At 41.1% G+C, this 23424-nt stretch overlaps 1 protein-coding gene across 1 annotated transcript in view; it reads left to right on the top strand.

Moving 5' to 3' along the window:
- ULK4 (unc-51 like kinase 4) overlaps positions 1-15394 on the top strand; it is a 771869-nt gene extending 756475 nt beyond the window's left edge. Inside the window, exon 37 of the mRNA XM_075827083.1 lies at positions 14945-15394. Within this exon, the coding sequence (XP_075683198.1) occupies positions 14945-15011 (67 nt within the window). The 3' untranslated portion in view covers positions 15012-15394. The remainder of the gene's footprint in view (positions 1-14944) is intronic.
- The last annotated feature ends 8030 nt before the right edge of the window (positions 15395-23424 follow it).

The following is a 23424-nucleotide window of genomic DNA, read 5'->3' as shown; positions in this document are numbered from 1 at the left end:
ACACAGCCCCCCCTTCCTGCTAGTGCCACACAGCCCCACTCCCTGGTAGTGCCATACAGCCCCCTCCTTGGTAGCACCTTTGGGGCTCCCTTTAGGAGTGGAATCCCCAGCCAGAGCATTTCTGACACGCTGGCTGGGGATTCCGCTTCAGGAGAAGCCCCTGACCTGTCAGTCTGTTCATATATGGACAGTGTTGTCAGGGGCAACCACAGAGCCATAGTCCTGGGCAGAGCACTACGAACTACTAGCACTATACCTGGAACTCCTTCATTCTTCCTGACATCGCTGTCCATATATGGACAGTGATGTCTGGGGCTGATAGTGATGCCTGACAGTGATGCCTGATACCTCCCTGCTCTGCCATAGCGTTCAATAGTATCGGCGTCCTAAGGACGCCGATACTATTCAATTTGGCATTGCTACCGCTGTAGCAGCTGTTGCGGCTGCTAGCAGGGCCGTTGGGCATGGGGTCCTCTGACAGCGGGCGGCACGGGCCCGTTCATGCCGTGGTCCCTGTGGCAGCTGCTATGGCTGCTACAGCGGTAGTTACACCGCCTCCTAGACATGGTCTCCCCATAGAAGCATGGAGGAGCCATGACGGCAGCGTCAGCACCCGGGTTCACCGGGTGCTAATGCTGGCCCTGCCCTGGGTCTACACACTTTTTGTGATTTCCTATTCCTAATAAAGCGGAGTACTGTCTGTGTTTGCTAAATAAGACTTCCTTTGTTATAATGAGTGAAATAACACATTTTAGGAGCTATTCATGTAGAAACCAAGATCATTTCTAGTTCACAAAAATGTTCTAACACCTATAATGGTAAATAAGATTACTTCTCTTTTCTGTATCAGGCAATTCAGCAGAGAGAGGTTGACCCATTGCAGAGTTCAGAATGTATCAGCCAGGATACTGGTCATCCTACTTATTAAGTGAGTGTTTGGTACACTATACTGTCGGCCTGTAAAACCTAGGGTTCAATTCGAAATTGACTTTCTGCCCTTTAAAGCTCTGTATAATCAATATCCAATCTACATGAGAGTGATTTTGGTATCTTTTACCACCACTTAGTCTCTTTGATGCTGAAAGAAATTTCACAAATTGAAAGTCCATTTAGAAACATCTGGGACTCGGCCTGTTAATGCACCCAAATGCTGGAAGTCTGTTTCTTAAAGAATGAGGGGCTCTTTGTGTTAAAAAACAACTCTGCTCACAAAGGCATTTGACCATTATATTTGCCATTATATTTTATCTGGATAAACAGTTAAAGTCAACATGAATTCTTGTCCATAGACGGCAGTATCATATTTAGTACTGGTGTGGTACACATAATTTACAACAGTTGAGTGAGATTAAAAAGTGACAACCACTTTTAAGAGGCAAAATTTAGTTTACTGTTATTTTCCTTCACCCACCGTGTGTTCCCACAGAATTTTTTGCGGGAGGAATATTCTGCCTCAAAATTCCGTTTGGGATTTTGAGGCAGATTTTGAACTTCCTGCACGGCGTTTGCCGCGATTTTCGACGTGTTTTTCGCTGCGTTTTTTGCTCGCGCCCATTGAGTGCTACGGGCAAAAAACTCAGCGAAATACGCTTTCTCTGCCTCCCATTGATGTCAATGGGAGGTCAGAGGCGTGACTGCGCGAACATAGGGCATGTCCCATCTTTCTCCCACGAGGCGGTTTTACCGCTCGCGGGAGAAAACCGCCCCCGCCTCCCATTGAAATCAATGGGAGGCATTTTCGGCTGGTTTTTGACGAGTTTTGTAGAGCGGTTTCCGCGCCAAAAAGCTCGTCAAAATACTCTGTGTGAACAGGGCTGGGTGAGAGAAGAGATAGGGTATGTGCACACGATAACTGCATTTACGTCTGAAATTACGGAGCTGTTTTCAGGAGAAAACAGCTTCGTAATTTCAGACGTAATTGCATGTACTCGCGTTTTGCGAGGCGTCAATTACGGCCGTAATTTGGAGCTGTTCTTCATTGGAATCAATGAAAAACGGGTCAAATTACATCTCAAGAAGTGTCCTGCACTTCGTTTGACAGCGACGCGTAAATGACAGGTCGTCGGCACAGTACGTCGGCAAACCCATTCAAATGAATGGGCAGATGTTTGCCGACATATTTGAGTCGTATTTTCAGACGTAAATCGAGGCTTAGAACGCCTCGTTTACGTCTGAAAATAGGTCGTGTGAACCCAGCCATACTGTCCAGCACATGTTTTCTGCAGGGCTCTATTTGCCAGTAGGCACCTAAATGGTTTAGGGGCAGCACTATAATGAGTGGTTTTGGTTGTTGTTTTTTTTTCTAGGTAGTCGTTGCTAAAAAAAAAAAAGAAGTGAGTATAAAAAATGTAAAAAACATTTTTTGTGCTAAAAAAAAAATGTGTCAGGCAACTAAACGGAGCGTATTCAATCTCAGGGCCTAGGGCAGTATGAGATGTAAATACAACTCTGGTTTTCTGCTTATTATAAAATGTCCTTTTTTATGCTAAATACCTTTTTGTTTCATATATTGTTTATTCACGAATAGAATGACTGATTACCATTGTGAAAGTGGAGGAAACATGTGTCCCTACAATACCCCTTCGCACTGGCAGCGAGATGCACATAATACATAAACTGTTCTTGCTATTTCCCAAGGACATACGTACCATAGAAAGAAACTAATGCAACTGCTATGGGGCCCTTGGAGAGAGGGGCCAAGTTCTGATTGGTCCCATCCTCATTGCTAATAGATTGTAAAACCATATATAGGACTGTCCTCTCTAGAGGAACACCTTTTTTAATTTATTTTTTTAAGCAAACTGGGAATTGGTCAAACGTGATGGAGGGGGAAACATACACCAGGCCCTTTTTCCTGGGAGGGAAAACAAAAAACTAGGAGTCATAATCCGGGGCCCAGTTTGATTTCTGTTATGCGGCCCCCTCTTTTTTTTTTTTTCGTTACTGCTGTTGCCCCAAGGCCTTATTTCTTCCTGAATGTTATAGATTTCAGTTGTGTATGGTCAACATAAGTGTGGTACTTGGGTGGTTACAACATATCTGCCTAAAGTTCTTGTCTTTACAGGGACATTTCGTTTAAACCTTGTTGATTTATCTTGCAGAAGTCTGTAGCAGATTACAACAATTTGGATAGGCCTAAGGCTGCCGCCACATCTGACCTAATTATAATCTACCAGCACTACCATCTGACCTGCTACTAGCTTCTAGTTATTTTTCACTGTAAGACAAAAGACCTCAGTGAAACTTTAGCAGGTTGTGTCTCCTTAGACAATTTATCATCCGTAGAATGTGTGCAGACTTCTACCAACTCATTTATCTCTGTAGTAATAGAATTCCTCAGGATGACTTTCCATGAACTCCGTTTGTATTTTATCACCATTCACCAGAATGACTGCAACCAAAAGTTTTAACTATATAAGGACAATAAAACACAACTGTGTGTATATATGCATATATATGTGTGTGTGTATATGTGTATATATATATATATATATATATATACACACACACACACACACACACACACATTCATACACCCACACACACACACGCAGAAAGAGAGTAGAATCTATACACATATTTTACAATAACTGTGGAGATAAGGACATTTTGGTAAATGCAAATATTACCAATTTTCAAGATTAATAAACCAGACATATAGGGTTAGATGTCTCACTGCAAGTTGACTTCAGTTTTTCTAACTTTCAAAAACAGAAAAAGGCTGCCTGAAAAGAACTTTTGGCACACATGATGGCCAAATCAGACGTTCATCTTGTTGGTAGACTCTTGGATCGAGTTTCAGGCCATGTAATACCAACATTAGATTGAAATTTGGACGACAACTATCCCCCCGACTTGCTGGGTGTAAATGTTTATGGCATAGGTAAAGGGGGTAAGCAGTTGCTAGACACCTCAGGTTCAATCCTGGTTTCCTCTGATAGATGATGTGTCCCAATACACATAAAAGTACTAGACTTATCTAACGTATATGATCAACTTAATACTAAAGTACACCTGTCACCAATCTTGCCTCTTCCTTCAATACATGAATTCATAGGGGTGCACATACATTAAAATATATATTTCACACTGCCACTGCCGGCTTGCCATCTTTCCAAAGTACATCCTGGTACCATGTCTTCCCTAGTTAAGTGATTCACGTGCACCTGGTGTCCACATGATGTAAAATAAAAAAATATTCATCAAACTAAGCCACCTTCTTCTATTGCTCCATGATTCAGTTCTGATACTCGCGTGCCCATTGTAAGCGTTTTCGGTGGTGGACATAGGTCAGCATGGGCCCTTTAAACCGCTCTATGGCTACACAGCACCAAACACCGCAATCTGCGATGCATTCTGAACTTTTCCATCATATCCAGCTCTAACTTTTTCAGCAATTTGTGCTATAAGAGCTATTCTGAGAGATCAAATCAGACGGGTTAGCCATCTCTCCCCAAGGCCATCAATGTGCCTTGAGCACCCATGATCGTCACCGGTTCTCCTTCCTAGGACCACGTTTGGTAGGTACTACTTCATACTGGGAATACCCCACAAGACCTTCCGTTTTGAAGATGCTCTGACCTAGTCATCTAGCCATCACAATTTGGCCCTTGTCAAAGTCGCTCCAGATCCTTACACTTACTGATTTTTTTTTTGCTTCCAACACATCAACTTCAAGAACTGACTGTTCACTTGCTGCCTAATATATCCCACCCCTTGACAGCCGCCATTGTAACGGGATAATTAATGTTATTCACATCACCTGTCTGCTATATATATTGAAGAGGAGAGAGAGCTCTATCAATTTTTATATATTACCTTTTTTTTTTTTTTTTTAAATTAAAATCGTAGCTTGTATTTTCGTTTAGAGGTCAAGAGGCATTAGAACATTTTCAATTTCCCCCCCAGACTTCTAAAATGTACATTGTTCATAATATATTAGGAAGTGCAGATCCATTTTCCAGATATAGACTGGCAACACATGTGGCTCTAAGCAGCCCTCCAGCAGTGGCTGGGTTAATCACCAAGTTCTGCTGAGCATTGTCAGAAAAAAATAACTTTTTGTAGAGCAAGATGCATCCCTGAATCTCATTATGAGTTCAGTCTACTCACATTTACTATTCTTTTCTCAAGGTTTTTTTTTTTTTCATTTCCTTGACTTACTTATAATTGCTTTTCCATGTCTTAAGTAGCCTGTGCGTTTAATGAGAAAAAGGCCGATATTACACTGAATTATTCTATCAAGAGTTATTTGCATTTTTAAATTAAGTTATAGAGTATAAGCTAGGCTCAATAATCAAATCCTTTTCACAATATAATACATGCACTGCCATCCATTTCTTTAACCTCAAATCTCAGGAAACCAAAATGGCAGTATGTCAGGTTAATTCTCTGGCCATTCGCTGACCGAGCTGTATTCTGTATAGGGGGAAAGGACTAAGGTGCCAAAGCTCAACCTGAAACCATCTCTCAGCCAATTACTGACCTTGCCCAGGAGATGAGTGCACTGAGACACTGGTAATGTTCAATAAGCTGGATACATTTAACTCATCGTGTTGCTTAATTAGAGATGACCAATGATAGATTTAATATGTATGGAATTATCTGTAATTTAGGTGTGAGTATAGATAACCCCAATATCCACTAACAAGAGTCCAAAAAAATTTGATTTGGGGATTTCGTTGGCAGGGTGCTTTAGGGTATGTTCACACGGCAAACTAAAAGCAGCCGTAAAATATGGAGCTCTTTTCAAGGGAAAACAGCCCCTGATTTTAAGCCCTTTTTAAAGCATCAAGACTTTTTTATGGATGTTTTTGGAGCTGCTTTTCTATTGAGACAATGAAAAACTGCTCCAAAACCGGCTCAAGAACTGACACGCCCTTCTTTTTACTGGGCTTTTTTTACATGCTGGTTTTTCAAACAGCCACGTAAAATAACTCCCCGCCGGAATGAAACGCCGTTTTTCCCATTGAAATCAATGGGCAGATGTTTAGAGGCGTCCAGCTTCCGTTTTCTCAGCCATTTTTCGGCGCGTTTACGACCTGAAAATAAGCCGTGTGAACATACTCCTAATATGGATAGATGATTAGCAAGGCGATAGTGATTCTGCAGGCTCACAGAGGCAAGTTTGTTTTTTTTAAACCTGTAAAACCACTATACAAAGAAAATTTATTGGACAGTCTTAAAAATCTCGATGGAATCTTTTTTCTTAAATCCACCCCGAGACGTAAATGTACAGGTAAACAGGCAATTTCAGTGAACCGCCATAGTATTACATTGTGGTAATGATTGCCAGCCGATACCCTGCTGCAACGGCCAGGAATGGAGATAACTCCTATCCTGGACATTAAACCCCTTAGATGCCACAGTAAATAGCAACCGCAGCACTTAAGGAATATGAACAAAGGTAGTGGGATCCCTTTGTCAAGCCATGTTAACTCTGATATAATGATTGACCCAAAATCAGGAAGGCGAGAAAGTTTAATCTTGTGCAGATTTTACACCCACAAAAAAAAAGAATAAGCAGCCATGTTTATCAAGTAAAGAAGCTGCACAGGAAAACTACCATTCATCCCCTTTGCTTAATTTTATCCTTGTGCAATATTATAATTTAAGGACATGAATGGGTTGAAAATGAAGTGGGGTGGAAGCTGTGAGACCACATGAGAAAGATGAAACCTGAGGGAAAACCGACTGCTTATTCAGTGAGAGGAAACACGCAAGGCACTGATTGAATAGAAAAAATTTAGGCTGCAACAAAAATAAACCACAGGAAGGACAAGGATTTGGGGCAATATATACTGGTAAAAATAGAACTAGCTGAACGAACTGAGCCAAAGTGGAGAAGAAAGTGAGAAGTGTAGGTAAAAATAGGAAAAGGGAAGAAAATATCATGTTTCCAGTTTGCTACAAATCAGCATGTTCCAATTATGTTTGGAGAAAACTGAAGCCATGCTAATTGTTCCCGCTGTTAGTAAAAGTGCAAGCTTTCACATTTCAGATTCACGCAGCTTTCTCTTGGGACAGGAATTCATTGCCGTTTGTATCAGATATGCTTTTATATGTACTACACTCCAGCAACATGTATCAGTTAATTGGCTACCGATAACATTGGAGGTGAAGTTCTCGAGATAGGGACATTTGATCTTGGGCCCTGCTGTGCACAGGGACCAATGTTGGAGTGTTATCTGTGCAGTTTTGGAGTATTTGGTGCTATACAAATGAAGAGTAATAATAATGTAATTGATTCTGGAATTTATACTTTTTTTCTTAGCTGTAGTGGATATTTCAAGGCCTACAGGGGGCGGCCAAGAGTTAGAAGAATAAATACACTATATAGACCAAAGTATGTGGACACTCCTCCTAATTAATGAGTTCAGGTTTTTCAGCCACGCCTATTGCAAACAGTTGCACAAAAATAAAACACACAGCCATGGAATCTCCATAGACAAACATTGGTAATAGTATGGGGCGTACTAAAGAGGTCAGTGACATTAAATGTAGCACCGACATAGGATTCTACCTTTGCCACAAGTCAGTTTGTGAAATTTCTGATCGGACTCCGCCACGGAGCGGTAGACCATGCAAACTCACAGAGCAGGGCCCCTGAGTGATGAAGCATGTGGTGTGTAAAACTCGCCTATCCTCTGTTGCATCTCACTAGAGTTCCAAACTTCCTCTGATATAGACATCAGTACAAGAACTGTGCATCAGGAGCTTCCTAATTCCACCATGTGTAAAGCCACGCATGAGCTGGGGTGGTGTAAAGCACTGGACTCTGGAGCAGTGAAGCGAAAATCATGTTTCACTATCTTGCAGTCTGACTAATCTGAGTTTGGCGGATGCCAAGAGAACGCTACCTACCAGAATGCATAGTGCCACTGTGAATTTTGGCAGGAGATGGATAACAGTGTGGGGATTTTTGTCAGGGTTTGGGCTAGGCCCCTAATTTCCAGTGAATAGTAATGTTAATTTTACAGCATACAAAGACATTTTACACAATTCCAACTTTTACGGTAACCGTTTGGCTCCTTCCTGTTCCAACATGACTGCCCCTGTGCATAAAGCGAGGTCTGTAAAGACATGAGGGGGAGGTGGACAACAGCACTTCTTATCGGCCTATAGGTGCACGTCTCCAAGGGGAAGTGCTCTATGTTAATGCCCATAGAATGGGATGTCCAACAAGCTCATATGGGTGTGATGGTCAGGTGTCCACACACTTATGGTCAGATAGTGTATCTTCGATAGCTGGTGTTTCCCATTGGTATCTTTCTTGCTTCACCTCTCAAATGTTGACCTTACAGTGGTTTTTAATTGTTTACAATGTTGTACCCATGATAGCCTAAAACAATGGTTGGTTAACAACATACTTATTTTTCATACTACCTGCAAACATAACATTTGGGTCTCAAAACTACTTGTACAATCCTATAAAGGGGTTGTCTCACCACAGTTCTGTAAAGCTTCTGCTCACGGAAATAATAATTTTCTCCCAAAAATGTATTTACTGAAAAAGTTTGTGTCCGAATATATTTTTTAGGCTTCTCCACATATGCCGGACAAAATAATTCAGCATGCAGCGTAATTTTTCTTTTTTTGTAAAATGACGAATACCATGATGGAATTCTGATGGTACCTATAAAAAAAAAATCAAATGATGGATCTGGCACTAACGTTATTTTTGTTTTTTTCAGTTCTGATGACGGAACTGGAAAATGCAGTATGTAAATCAGCCTTAGTGTAATGTAATATGTAATGTAATGGCAGACTTACAGTTTGTATCTTATGTTACTGGTTAGTCCACCAAGGGAACATCTCTAAGGTGGACCTGTTTGCGCACATCAAGCTGATTCCCTGGTTTTGCTAATATAACCGTATCGCGTATTAATTTATTTTTGAGATTCTCCACTGCTAAACATATATGAGTGAATGTAAAGAAAGACGGCAGAGGAGAGTCACACAAGCCTAGATCTCTCCTGCTGCCCTATAACTTGATCCTTGCCAACCAGGATTTGATACGAGAAGGATAGCTTCTAGCTTGTGCTCTAACCAGGGTTGTATTGACCATAACTAATGTCCTATCTCTATCTCTAAGCTTGTCTGGGACAATAGCTATGCAAAGCACTTGTAATAAAGCACTACTTTACCTGTTCTCCAAATTTCTTTTATTAGGCAGTACATTTTGACATGCACTATTTTATAGGTCCCACACATAGCGGTACTATCGCAGTTTTGCCTCGTTTTTTTTTAAATACCGTAAGTTTTTTGCACAATTTTTTAAAAAAATGACAGAGACTGAAGCAGCAGAAAATCTTAAGAGATTTCCGTTCATGGTCCAGCATTACTGTGAAAGTAGCTGTGGCTAAAAATGAGCTATAGGGTCAGTATTGGATTTAAAAAAGAAATAAAACAAAAATATACTAAACTGCTTATGTAGATTATATGTAAAAAAGTGAACATGCCCTTTAATTAAGGTAAGTACTAGATACATTCCCTGGTCCTATGATTCAGCGGAACACCGTATATAAAACATACACATTGGGAGCACATATTCATAATGGAAGCAACAGCAGCAAATGACAAGAAAGGCACAAAGAGCAGTGAGATTCGGTTTCTTTGGCTTGTGCAGCTCTATTGACGTAATGACGTGTGAACATAGGAATCTAAATATTCTGAAACCACGTGGTCAGCAGAAATATAGGCTGCAATGCTGCGAAATGAAAACAATAAATAAATGATTGCTATCGGACTGAGTTTAATATACTAGTCTGTGGCCATTTTTTATTATTTTTTTTTTTTTAAATAAGCAAAGAATATTAAAAACATATATTATGTGTTCTCGACTCGCCATAGACCAGATTTATTATTTATGACATTCATATTCTAGGCAAAAAAAACACGTTTTCACATTTGGGAACATTAGCAGGTTTGCTGTAGGGTGTAACCATTACATTGGCAGGAAACTGCAGAATGCCAGCACACATCCTGACCCTCACTACACACAGGAATTTAACATTCTGCCCAGCTTCCTAACTTTTTCTTTCAAAGTAAATGAAACAGCTGTACCAACATAATGCCGGAGCGTAGATCAAAACATCCATACCTTTCATCATTCTTTGTGTACCACGCAATGTAGGAAATTAAGGAAATATTTACACCCCATTTGGTGCATTCGGCTTCATATATTAGAGTATCACCAGGCCATGAGTGTGCACGTGCAGAAGAAGAAAAAAAACGTTTTGAAGTGAACAGTTAAGCTGGGTTCACACGACCTATTTTCAGACGTAAACGAGGCGTATTATGCCTCGTTTTACGTCTGAAAATACGGCTCCAATACGTCGGCAAACATCTGCCCATTCATTTGAATGGGTTTGCCGACGTACTGTACCGACGACCTGTCATTTACGCGTCGTCGTTTGACAGCTGTCAAACGATGACGCGTAAAATGACTGCCTCATCAAAGAAGTGCAGGACACTTCTTTGAAACGTAATTTGAGCCGTTTTTCATTGAATTCAATGAAGAACAGCTCAAGATTACGGGCGTCAATGACGCCTCGCAAAATGCGAGGAGGAGCATTTACGTCTGAAACGACGGAGCTGTTTTCTCCTGAAAACGGTCTGTAATTTCAGACGTAAAAGCCAGTTATCGTGTGCACATACCCTTAGGGTATGTTCACACGGCAGCGTCCGTAACGGCTGAAATTCCGGGGATGTTTTCAGGAGGAAACATCCCCGTAATTTCAGCCGTAACGGCATGTGCAGGCGCTTGAACGCTGCGTCCATTACGGACATAATTGGCGCTGCTATTCATTGGAGTCAATGAATAACGGCTCCAATTACGCCCCAAGAAGTGACAGGTCACTTCTTTGACGCAGGCGTCTATTTACGCGCCGTCTTTTGACAGCGGCGCGTAAATATACGCCTCGTGTGAACAGACAAACGTCAGCCCATTGCTTTCAATGGGCAGATGTTTGTCAGCGCTATCGAGGCGCTTTTTTCGGACGTAATTCGGGGCAAAAACGCGCGAATTACGTCCGTAATTAGCGCGTGTGAACATACCCTTATAGTGTCACTCGCTTTTTTTGTGCACGCAGCAATTGTCTCAAACTCGAGACACGGCCTGCAGTCGTTCTTGCCATACTAAAATTTCCAGATGAAATCACATGATAGTGGCTATCTCTTCACACAAATTATCTTCAGGCGCATTTTGGAGTGAAAAACGCTCGTATTGTGCTCTGAAATACACTTGAAATATGCCTGAAAACTGCTTCCCATTGATTTTAATATGAACTACACTTTGTAGTTCATATCAGGCATATTTTTATGCTGCTGAATTAAGAAACACCTCGGTAAAATGCGCTTTGTAAAAAAGAAGTGGCGTGATACTTTTTTAAGCGTTCTAGAACCTGATCTTCCACTATAAACTATAAAAAAAAGCTCTGAAAATATGCCTTAAAATATGCTTCAAATCCTTTTGCAAAAAAACACTTTGAGAAGCCGCTCCAAAAATTCCTGGGTTCAGAGGCTGTTTTCTCTTGAATCAGCCTTAGGCCTGATGCACACGACCGTGTTCGGTCCGTGATATACGGTCCGCATGTCGGCCGCTTGTCCCGGACCGTACAAAGTACAGGGAGCCGGGCTCCTAGCATCATACTTATCTATGACGCTAGGTGTCACTGCCTATCCACGTAACTACTGTCACACACTAAAACATGATTACAGTACGGGACAGTAGTTCCGCGGACAGGCAGTGACCCCTATCGTCATAGATAAGTGTGATGCTAGGAGCCCGACTCCCTGCACTGTGTTCGGTCCGGGACATGCAGCCGACATGCGGACCGTATATCACGGACCGAACACGGTCGTGTGCATGGGGCCTTATACTTTTCAGTGTGAACATTGCCTAAGAAAGTGAAAAGTGACTAACATGTCTAGCAAGATGCACCAAATTTATTATACAGTGTATAAAATGTGGACAGTAGGGATGTCACGATACCGGAATTTGGACTTCGATACCGATACTTCGTTTAGTATTGCGATTTCAATACCAATTAGATACTTTGCCAACAGTAATAAAAAAAAAAAAAGTTCTTCCATTTTCGTATGTGAGGCGCGTGGTGTGATGATGAATTTAGAATGTGCCTCACATTAAGGCCTCATTTACACGAGCGTAATATACGCGCGTGCTTTTCACGCGTGTCGTACGCACCTATATTACTCTATGGGGCAGTGCAGACGATGCGTGAATTTTGCGCAGCGCGAGTGCGTTGCGTAAAACTCACGACATGTTCTATAATCGTGCGTTTTTCACGCATCACGCACCCATTGAAGTCAATGGGTGCGTGAAAACCACGAAGGTCGCACGGAAGCACTTCCGTGCGAACTGCGTGATTCGCGCAAGAGCTGTCAAACTGAATGTAAACAGAAAAGCACCACGTGCTTTTCTGTTTACAAACATCCGAACGGAGTGTCTTAGACATGAGCGAACCGAACTTTACCGGGTTCGGCCGAACTCGTTTTGTCCGAACCTGGCAGGAGACGGTCACTGTGCAGGGTGCTGAAAGAGTTAAACTAGTTCAGCACCCTGGACAGTGACTTCCGATTCCAATATACGTGAACGTGTAAAAAAAAAAAAAAAAAGTTCTGACTTACCGATAACTCCCGGCTTCTTCCTCCAGTCTGACCTCCCGGGATGACAATTCAGTCCAAGTGACAGCTGCAGCCAATCACAAGCCAAGCACAGGCTGCAGCGGTCACATGGACTGCCGCGTCATCCAGGGAGGTGGAGCCAGATGTCAAGAGAGGCGCGTCACCAAGGACGCGTCACCAAGGCAACGGCCGGGAAGTTCTCGTTAAGTACGAACCTCTTTTTTTTTAAACAGGTTACTCGATATGGTGATCGGAATGCACTGTAGAGGGTGCTGAAAGAGTTACTGCCGATCAGTTAACTCTTTCAGCACCATGGACAGTGACTGACGTGGACTAGCCTCATCTCTATGATGGCGGCTGCGCGAAAATTACGCAGCCGCGCATCATACACGGATGACACACGTAGCTGTCAAGTGCCTTTTGCGCACGCAAAACGCTGCATTTTTTGCGCGCGCAAAACGCACACGCTCGTGTAAATGAGGCCTAATAGTAATTAACCCCATCGTGTTTCTCAGTCATAATGGGTTAATATGTAAGGTACATGATGGGGTTAATTTAATGTGAGGCACATGGAAGTTAAATTCATCACACCTTGTGCCACACAATATGTGATAGAAAGCAGTTTTTATTTTATTTTTTTACAGCGTACACATCATAAATGATGCAAAAAAATTGTTGTGCAGGATATTACGGCCGCGCCAATACCGAATGTGTATATTTTATGTATTGAGACTTATTTTAATGTCTATTGTAAAAAAGGTGTGTATGTATTTTTTTTTATTTAACATTACTTTATGTTTTTTTATATTTTTTAAACTTTAATGTACTGGCATATATCTATATTCCAGTACATTAGCCTGTGTATTGATAGGTATGTCCTAACAACTGCCTGTGTACTAAGTATGCTCTAACAGGAAATATGGTAAGACAGCCTTGGGGTCATTTAATGGACCCTGGGCTGTCTGCCCATATATGGTATGTCCCTCAATCGCGTCACAGGAATTGCCTGTGACGCGATCCAAGGGGCATCCCCCCTTCTCATTTTCCCCTGAATGCTGCAGTCCGCCATGATCGCAGCATTCATGGGAATAGCGGCGGAGATGAGGTTTCTCTGATCTCTGCCAGCGGGGCTGCGGCTGTGTAATACAGTCATTGCCACGCTCCTGACAGGAAGTGCGCGTGCGGTCAGCATGAGATGCGGCCGGCGTTGCACTAATGAGCAGCGGTTGAAGACAGAACATGGGGGTGTTTTGTAGTGCGCCCGCCATGTTCTGTCTTCAGTGCCACCGCTCATTAGTGCAGCGCCGACCGCATCATCCTGACCCGGCGCACTAGTTATCAAGACTCAGGAGGGCGGCAATGACTGTATCACACAGCCGCAGCCCCGCTCTCATACATTCATGTGTTACAATACTGAGCTGTGCGGCCGCACAGCTAAGTATCGAAATACATGAAATAACGGTATCGAACCGTTTGGGGATGCAAAGTATCGAAACAGTATCAAAGTTTTGATGCATCGTGCATCCCTAGTGGACAGTATTAGTAAGTCTACCCAAATGCATTTACAAAGTTGTTCTCATGCACATGAGCGTACCTCCTAGTACAGAATCATGATATGACCACCCATAGACTTTCATGGGGCTCTACTGTACCTGGTGACATTTTGGGATGAACGGAAGAATGACTGAGAAACAATGAGGCATACCAAAGTTTTTTATTATTGCCTCCAATCATACCAACTTCCACACCTCAGAAGTCGAAGTACATATAACTTGGGGGTTTATGTGATGATGGTTTTAGAGTCTGTGTGTCTCTGTGCATGAGGCCTTACTCAACGTTTTACGCAAAATAATACTGGACGCAAACTTATGGTTTACCCATTTATAACAGAAGTATGGGTTTAACGATTAGAAAATTGAGGGATCCGGTGCAAATGGTTTCCGTTTGTCACTGTTGTGCAAGCATTCCGTCGTTTTGATGGAATCAATACCGTAGTCGACTGCGCTATTCATTCTGTCAAAACGATGTTTTCCGTTTGCTTCAGTCAGGGTTCCGTTCATGGGTTCCCCTGACTGAAAGCTCTGACATAACCCATGAATGGAGCCCTGACGCATATGTGAACGAAGCCTTAGTTTGCAGCAGGTGAAAATTGTTAACACTACCTGATTAGCAGAGTCTGATGTACGTAGATTTTGACGCGTTAACCATCTACTGCTTGATAAAATCCTTTCAGGCGTCTGGAATATTTTCTACTGCTGGTGTGATTCTTCTCTAAAATACTGTGATTTTATTTCAGCTTGAATAAGGATATTGCTGTGACTTCCCTGGCATCAGAGATCCTCAGCGCAGTAGGACGTCGATAGACACCTGGAGATTATTATCTTTACATTCCCGGAAAGAACTGGAAATGGTGTCAGACTTCATATTGTACAAGAATTCATCCACATTCTTAAAGGTGTAAATTATTTTCTTATTAGAAAACGGTTGCTTTAGTGTTACTGAGTTGTCGAATGTATATACCTTGTGTATGCACATGTTATAGGGTCTGTGGTCTTCTGACCCCTCCTGACCAGCAGAAAAGCTCTTTGCGGTAGCATACAGAGTTGCCTGTAACAATTTTTTAAATCTTTTTTTTTTTTACTTATCAATTGTCTTTGGTTCATGGATTTGTTTGTACATTTCAATAAACTGGTCTATGAGTAAAAGCTATTATGCAGGATCTTCATTACCTAAATTAACACATCGTTCTCCGGGACAAAAGGCCAGTATGAGGATGCAGTTCAGTGAAGAATGATGAGGAGCTAACTAATCTAGAAAAATCCAGTGATGTAATTCTGGTTTAGACTTTTTAATGTTATTGAACATGACATTAGCATTAAAAAAACTAAAAAAAAAACTGATCTTGAATAAATATTGGTGATGATGTCAATAAAGTTCATAATTCTTGTGATGGAAAACTTTTGATAATTCAGACCCCTTTTCCCTAAAATCGACAAAAATTTTATGACCGGAAAGCTGGATAAATATGGCACTCATGCTGTACTGCAGTTTTCCAATGCATTTAAACTAGAAAAACAATGACCCCTTTTCCAATAGGTGTTTATAATCACTCTAGCGCAAGCAGGACTCAAAGGCATTCTCACTTGAATGGGGCTGTGCTACAGCTCCGTCAGCCCGGGGGGCAGGTATGCCGTTGTGCAAGGATTACTTAGAAGGGGCACACCGCTAAACCAGCGCTGCGGCCCCTTTATTCTCAAGATCATTGTAATAGCCTATGTAATGTTTCTGTCAATTAAATCCCAAACATTGCAGCTGCCATAAAGCATAGACACCCTGCATCCCTGTCTAGGCAATACAGGAAGGAAGTGTGCATCTCTAGACCAGTTATTCAAAATAAAAACTTTTTGGCTTAAAATGCGTAAAAAAATAATCAAATTGAAATAAAATATAAGAAAAGTGTGTGTTTTTAGGCCACATTTATTAACCCCTTCAGGACCCACCCTGTTTTGGCCTTCAGGACACAGCTGATTTTTTCAAATCTGACATGTTACTTTATGTGGTAATAACGTTGGAATGCTTTTACCTAGCCAAGCGATTCTGAGAATGTTTTCTCGTGACATGTTGTACTTTTATGCAAAAATTTGCATTTTTCTAAATTTAAACGTATCTGCTTGTAAAACAGATACCACACAAAATAGTTACTAGTTAAAATTTTCCATATGTTTACTTTATGTTTGCATTGTTTTTTGAACGTCCTTTTATTTTTCTAGGACGTTACAAGGCTTAGAACTTTAGCAGCAATTTCTCTTATTTTAAAGAAAATTTCAAAAGGCCATTTTTTTAGGGACCAGTTCAGTTCTGAGGTGGCTTTGAGAGCCTTATATATTAGAAAATCCCCAGAAGTCACCCCATTTTGAAAACTGCACCCCTCAAGGTATTCGAATCAGCATTCACAAAGTGTTTTAACCCTTTAGGCGTTTCACAGGAGTTAAAGCAAAGTAGAGGTGAAATTGACAAATTTTATTTTTTTTGCCGAAATTCGTTTCTAATACATTTTTTTTTTTGTAACACAGAAGGTTTTACCCGAGAAACGCAACTCAATATTTATTGCCCAGATTCTGCAGTTTTTAGAAATATCTCACATGTGGCTCTAGTGTGATAATGGACTGAAACACCGGCCTCAGAAGCAAAGGAGCACCCAGTGGATTTTGGACCTCCTTTTTTTTTTAGAATATATTTTAGGCACCTTGTCAGGTTTGAAGAGGTCTTGTGCCAAAACAGTGGAAACATCCCAAAAGTTACCCCATTTTGGAAACTACACCCTTCAATGAATTTATCTAGGTGTATAGTTAGCATTTTGACCACACAGGTTTTTCGCTAAATTTATTAGAATTAGTCTGTAAAAATGAAAATCTACTTTTTTCTGAAAAAACATAGAAATTGTTAATATTTACGAGGAATAATGAAGAAAATCACCCCAACGTTTGTAAAGCAATGTCTCCTGATTACAGCAATATCCCATATGTGTTAATAAACTGCTAATTGGACTCACAGCAGGGCTCAGAAGGGAAGGAGTGCCATTTGGATTTTGGAGCACGGATTTTGCTGGATTGGTTTTCGGTGCCATGTCGCGTTTGCAACGCCCTGGAGAGACCAAAACAGGGGAAACCCCCAAAAGTGACCCCATTTTGGAAACTACACCTCTCAAGGAATTTATCTAGGGGTATAGTTAGCATTTTGACCACACAGGTTTTTTGCAGAATTTAGTGTAATTAGTCTGTAAAAATGAAAATCTACTTTTTTCTGAAAAAACATCGAAATTGTTAATATTTACGAGGAATAATGAAGAAAATCACCCCAACGTTTGTAAAGCAATGTCTCCTGATTACAGCAATATCCCATATGTGTTAATAAACTGCTGATTGGACTCACAGCAGCGCTCAGAAGGGAAGTAGCGCCATTTGGATTGTGGAGCACGGATTTTGCGGGATTGTTTATCGGTGCCATGCCGCCTTTGCAACGCCCTGGAGGGACCAAAACAGTGGAAACCCCCCCCAAGTTACCCCATTTTGGAAACACCCCTCAAGGAGTTTTTCTAGGGATATAGTGAGCATTTAGACTCCACAGGTCTTTTGCAGAATTTTTTAGAATTAGTCAGAGAAAATTAATATCACCATTTTTTTTCCACTAAAATGTTGAATTTTCTCATTTTCACAAGGGATAAAGGAGAAATAAACAACCAATTTTTGTAAAGCAATTTCTCCCGAGTACGGAAATACCCCACATGTGGTCATACGGTTTTTTTCATTAGAGATGAATTAACCCTTTCAGGACTGATCCATTCTTTGCTTTCTTATTTTCATTTTTCACTCCCCGCCTTCCAAGAGCCATAACTTTTTTCTTTTTCCGTCAGTAGAGTGTTGTGAGGGCTTATTTCTTGCGGGAGGAATTGTAGTTTCTATTGCCATCATTTAAAGTGCCATAAAAAGTACTGGGAAACTGAAAAAAAAATAGGAAAATATAGTAATATAGGAAAAGAATCGGATTCAATTTTTGGGGGTTTTCGTTTTTACAGCTTTCGCCGTGCGGTAAAAACAAAAACTACAGTGATTTTGGCCGTTTAAATTATTTACGTTTTTTTTACTGTGTTCACCGTGCGAGTTACATTTTTTCCCTATAATGAATGTCTTATTATAGGAAAAAAATGCAGTGTTTGTTTATATCATTTATAACTTTGATTTTTACACTTTTTAAAAACAATTTTAATAATTTTTTTTACTTGTCCCACTAGGGGACACTTAGACTTGCAGCTCTGATCGCTGCTGGAATACATTACACTACCTACGTAGTGTAATGCATTCCAACTGTCATTGTGACGTGACAGTCCCACTGACCGGAAGCCTCGGAGGACCGGCAGGAGGCTGCTCCTTCGAGGCTTCCATACATGGCAACCCGGAGGTCAGACATTGCCACGACAAGCATCGGCAGCCCCCGCAATCACTTTGTGGGGGCTGCCGATGTGCTTCAAACCCCTTAAATGTGGCGAACGCAATCGTCACCGCATTTATGGGGTTAATTGCCAAAATCAGCGGCGATGGTCCGCTTAACGGCAAGGCTGGAGTATCAGCTGTTGGGGACAGCTGACCTCCCGGTTCCCGGACACTGTCCGTTAGGACAGTGTGTTCCGGGAACTACTCTGCAACTGTACGTTCTGATGCGGGAAGAAACCCCTCTGCAGGGCGTACTATTGCGGAGCAGCGCGTGAAGAGGTTAAGTAAATTAAGAGAAAAGGGAGAACATTTTTGGCTCCTAGCAGGCGTACATTTAATTATTTGCCTGTCCGAGACGTCGAAATGGGCTAAATATATTGAGGTGCGCCTCTTCAATAAATTTGGAACAAAATACACCAGTCTCAGTAAATGTGGGCAATCATTTCTCTTCTACAAGCTCTAATAACTATAATCCTAAGGGCCCCAGGGCAAATTTTGCCCCTGCCCGTCCCACCTGTTTGTTGCTCAAATGCGTGGGCCCCAGTGCCGTTGCAAGACTCAAAGACAACATGGCTGTAAATCTATTTTCTATGTATGATAATATACCTCTAAATTATACAGTCATAAAGTTACCACATAATACCACTATCTACTGTACTCTACAAAGGAACAAATATTACCACACTGTTACTAAACAAAACCCAGAGTATACCAAGGCTAATGTTACCAATGATACCACTATACAAGGGACAAATAATACTGCCACACCACGACCACATATTCCTACTATTACATAGTATGGTGGTATTATTCAGTCTCTATGTGGTGATTATATGTGGTCATGGTGTGGAGGTATGATTCAGTAACAGTATGGTGGTAATATGTGGTCATAATGTGGAGGTATTATTCAGTAATAGTATTGTCGTATTATTCAGTCGCTGTTACTGAATAATACCTTCACAACATGAACATAAATTATCACCACAGTGACTGAATAATACTGTTACTGAATATTACTGCCACACAATGACCATATTACGACCACATAGAGACTGAATAACACCACTATACTGTTACTGAATAACACCACCACACCATGACCAGATATTAACACCCTATTGCCTGGCGCAGCTGGCCATCAACAGGAACCTCTAGTAGGCCACAGGCCTAAAACAGCTTGTGGCTTACTATAGTGGTGGGGCAAGGAGCTCCAGACTCGGTCAAAGCCCTGCAACTACAATCGTTACGCCCCTGCTAATAAACAAAAATAAACACAAGACAACAGGTTTTAACATAAAATTATTAATCAAATACTGTACAAAACTATATATTACCAAGTTCAGCGTCTCCCCTTCTATTCTGTACTGCTCTTAGGGTAACATAGGTGACCACCAAATTTATACCTACACTTTAATGAAAGCTTATACGGAGTGTGCTGGGAAATGTGCAGTAACTGATGACTGAGTGTTGTATGATTTTGATGACCCTAAGGAATCACAGTTAAGGCAAAGGTAATAGAAACATGATAGAAATGTGTATTTTGTCCATACTTATAACGCATGCGTGAATTGACAGATGACTGAATCGGGCTGCTTTACCTGTGACGTGGTACAAATGTGAAAATGCAATGATGGTCCATTCTCTAATGTTTCAAATTAACTTTTTGAGTAAGTCTAAATAAAATGGGAAAGTATTTGTTTTCTGTTATGACAGCAATGATGAACAAAGCACACTGGCTCTCATACTTGCTGCAGTGGAATGCAGGACATTTACATGTGGTTAAGTAATGATAGTTTCTCAGTTTAATAGAATTAATGTGCCTTTCAAGTATATTCATTATCCATTTTCCTTCGTATGGTTTCCTAAATATGGTTATAAATTTATAAAGAAAATGTTTCACATTTTGGAAGTACAAATTCATTCTACCATAACAAGAATACTATAGAAGGACTGTATGTTTTCCTTAATACTTTTGATACTACTTTTTATAGACTTGATGACTTCTTAACTATAATGGAAATAGTATAAAGCCCAGGCTACACAGTGGACGTAGTAAAAGCCCAATTGATTCCACTAATCCGCTCACTTGTGTGCAGGGCTACGTGCAGTTGACTTCAACATGTCAGCAATATTGTCATAGGAACATCTTGGTGGCACCACAGCTAAAAGCAGCACATTCTGAAAAGGTAGACATGGGTAGAGAAAGGTAACACATCAGCAGATCCCAGCAAGTACAGAGCAGTATTATGCTATGTTCACACATAACATACTACATAATGCATGTTAACCCCTTAGTGACCAGCCCATTTTAGGCCTTAATGACCAAGCTATTTTATTCGTTTTTCTATAGTCGCATTCAAAGAGCTATAACGTTTTTATTTTTTCGTCTACATCGCTGTATGAGGACTTGTTTTTTGCGGGATTAGTTGTGCTTTTTAATAGCACCATTTTTGGGTACATATAATTTTTATATTAACTTTTATTAACCCTTTTGGGGGGGATTATAAAAAAAACCTGAAATTCCGCCATTGTTCTATGCGTTTTTAAATTGACGCCGTTCACTGTGCGGCGTAAATAACATGTTACCTTTATTCTATGGGTCGGTACGATTACGGCAATACCACATATGTAGAGGTTTTTTATGTTTTACGACTTTTGCACAATAAAAACACTTTTGAACTAAAATTATTTGTTTTTGCATCGTCGCTTTCCAAGAGCCGTAATTTTTTTATTTTTCCATCAATGTAGTGATTTTTTGGGCTTGTTTTCTGCGGGACAAGACGTAGTTTTGATTGGTACTGTTTTGGGGTACATGGGACTTATTGATTCATTTTTATTATGACTTTTTTGGGGGGCAATGGAAAAAAATTGCAATTTCACCATAGTTTTTTTTTTTTTTTTTTTTACGGTGTTCACTTTGCGGTTTAAATTACATATTAACTTTATTAATGGAGTCATTACGGTTGCGGTGATACCACATATGTGTACTTTTTTTTTTTTTTTTTTACACTTTTACTAAATAAAACCACTTTTTATGGAAAAAAATGGTTTTATTTATTTTTTTACTGTACTTTTTATTAATAATCTTTATTTCACTTTGATGACTTATTTTATTAGTCCCACTAGGGGACTTTACTGTGCGATCTTCAGATCGCTACTATAATGCTCTGGTATACTTCGTATACCAGAGCATTATTGCCTGTCAGTGTAAATCTGACAGGCAATCTGTTAGGACGTGCCTCCGGCGCGTCCTAACAGGAATATGTCCAGGGCAGACCTGGGGGCTTTTATCAAGCCCCCGGCTGCCATGACACCCCATCGGAGACCCGCGATTGCATTCGCGGGCCGCCGATGGGTGACAGAGGGAGCGCACTCCCTCTGTAAACAAAGTTAAATGCCGCGGTCGCTATTGACGGCGGCATTTAACGGGTTAAACGGCCGCGATCGAAGTAAACTTCGATCGCGGGCGTTGGAGCAGGAGCTCAGCTGTCATCAGACAGCAGAGCCCCGGCTCCTGCCTGCACGGGAGACCCGTGCAGGACTTAGACTAGGCTGACGTGAAAAGGCGTCAGCCTAGCCTAAAGCCCATTAGTGAATCACGTAAAAAGGCGTATTAGTGGTCACTAAGGGGTTAATGGAGTTTAGAAAATGCATGTTGATTTGAGAGCATGTTTTGTGCCACGGTTTTCATTTACTATACTATGAGAGGTGAAACATGCAGCAAAATCTAGGCGCACACTGCGGACTTTGAACAAGGTGTCTAATTCGGCAGAATTTGGGGAAATACTTAAAGAGGCTCTGTCACCAGATTTTGCAACCCCTATCTCCTATTGCAGCAGATCGGCGCTGCAATGTAGATAAGAGTAACGTGTTTTTTTTTTTGTTTTTGTTTTTAAAACGAGCATTTTTGGCCAAGTTATGACCATTTTTATAGTTATGCAAATGAGGCTTTCTAAAGTACAACTGGGCGTGTTTAAAGTTATGTACAAGTGGGCGTGTATTGTGTGTGTACATCTGGGTGTTTTTACTTCTTTTACTAGCTGGGCGTTGTGACTACAAGTATCATCCACTTCTCTACACAACGCCCAGCTTCTGGCAGTGCAGACACAGCCGTGTTCGAGAGATCACGCTGTGACGTCACTCACTTCCTGCCCCAGGTCCTGCATCGTGTCGGACGAGCGAGGACACATCGGCACCAGAGGCTACAGTTGATTCTGCAGCAGCATCGGCGTTTGCAGGTAAGTCGATGTAGCTACTTACCTGCAAACGCCAATGCTGCTGCAGAATCAAATGTAGCCTCTGGTGCCGATGTGTCCTCACTCGTCCGACACGATGCAGGACATGGGGAAGTGACGTCACAGCGTGATCTCTCGAGAACACGTTGTGTGTCTGTGCACTGCCAGAAGCTGGGTGTTAACGAAGAGAAGTGGATGATGCTGATTCGTCAGCATCATACACTTCTATTCACAACGCCCAGCTGTACATACACAATACACGCCCAGTTGTACTTTAGAAAGCCTCATTTGCATAAATATAAAAATGGTCATAACTTGGCCAAAAATGCTTGTTTTAAAAAAAAAAACAAAAAAAACCAAAAAAAACACGTTACTCTTATCTACATTGCAGCGCCGATCTTCTGCAATAGGAGATAGGGGTTGCAAAATCTGGTGACAGACTCTTTAAATGGACACTAACTTTTCAAACAATTTATTCTAATCTAATAGTATACCTGATAAAGATCAATTTTGTCATTTACTTACTGTTAAAATTTAGTTGTTTTATTTAT

The sequence above is a fragment of the Rhinoderma darwinii genome, chromosome 5 (genome assembly GCF_050947455.1).
Source record: "Rhinoderma darwinii isolate aRhiDar2 chromosome 5, aRhiDar2.hap1, whole genome shotgun sequence".
In the NCBI taxonomy this organism is placed as follows: domain Eukaryota; kingdom Metazoa; phylum Chordata; class Amphibia; order Anura; family Rhinodermatidae; genus Rhinoderma; species Rhinoderma darwinii.
The sequence above is the reverse complement of the archived record's forward strand: the minus strand, read 5'-3'. Positions and strand labels throughout refer to the sequence as shown.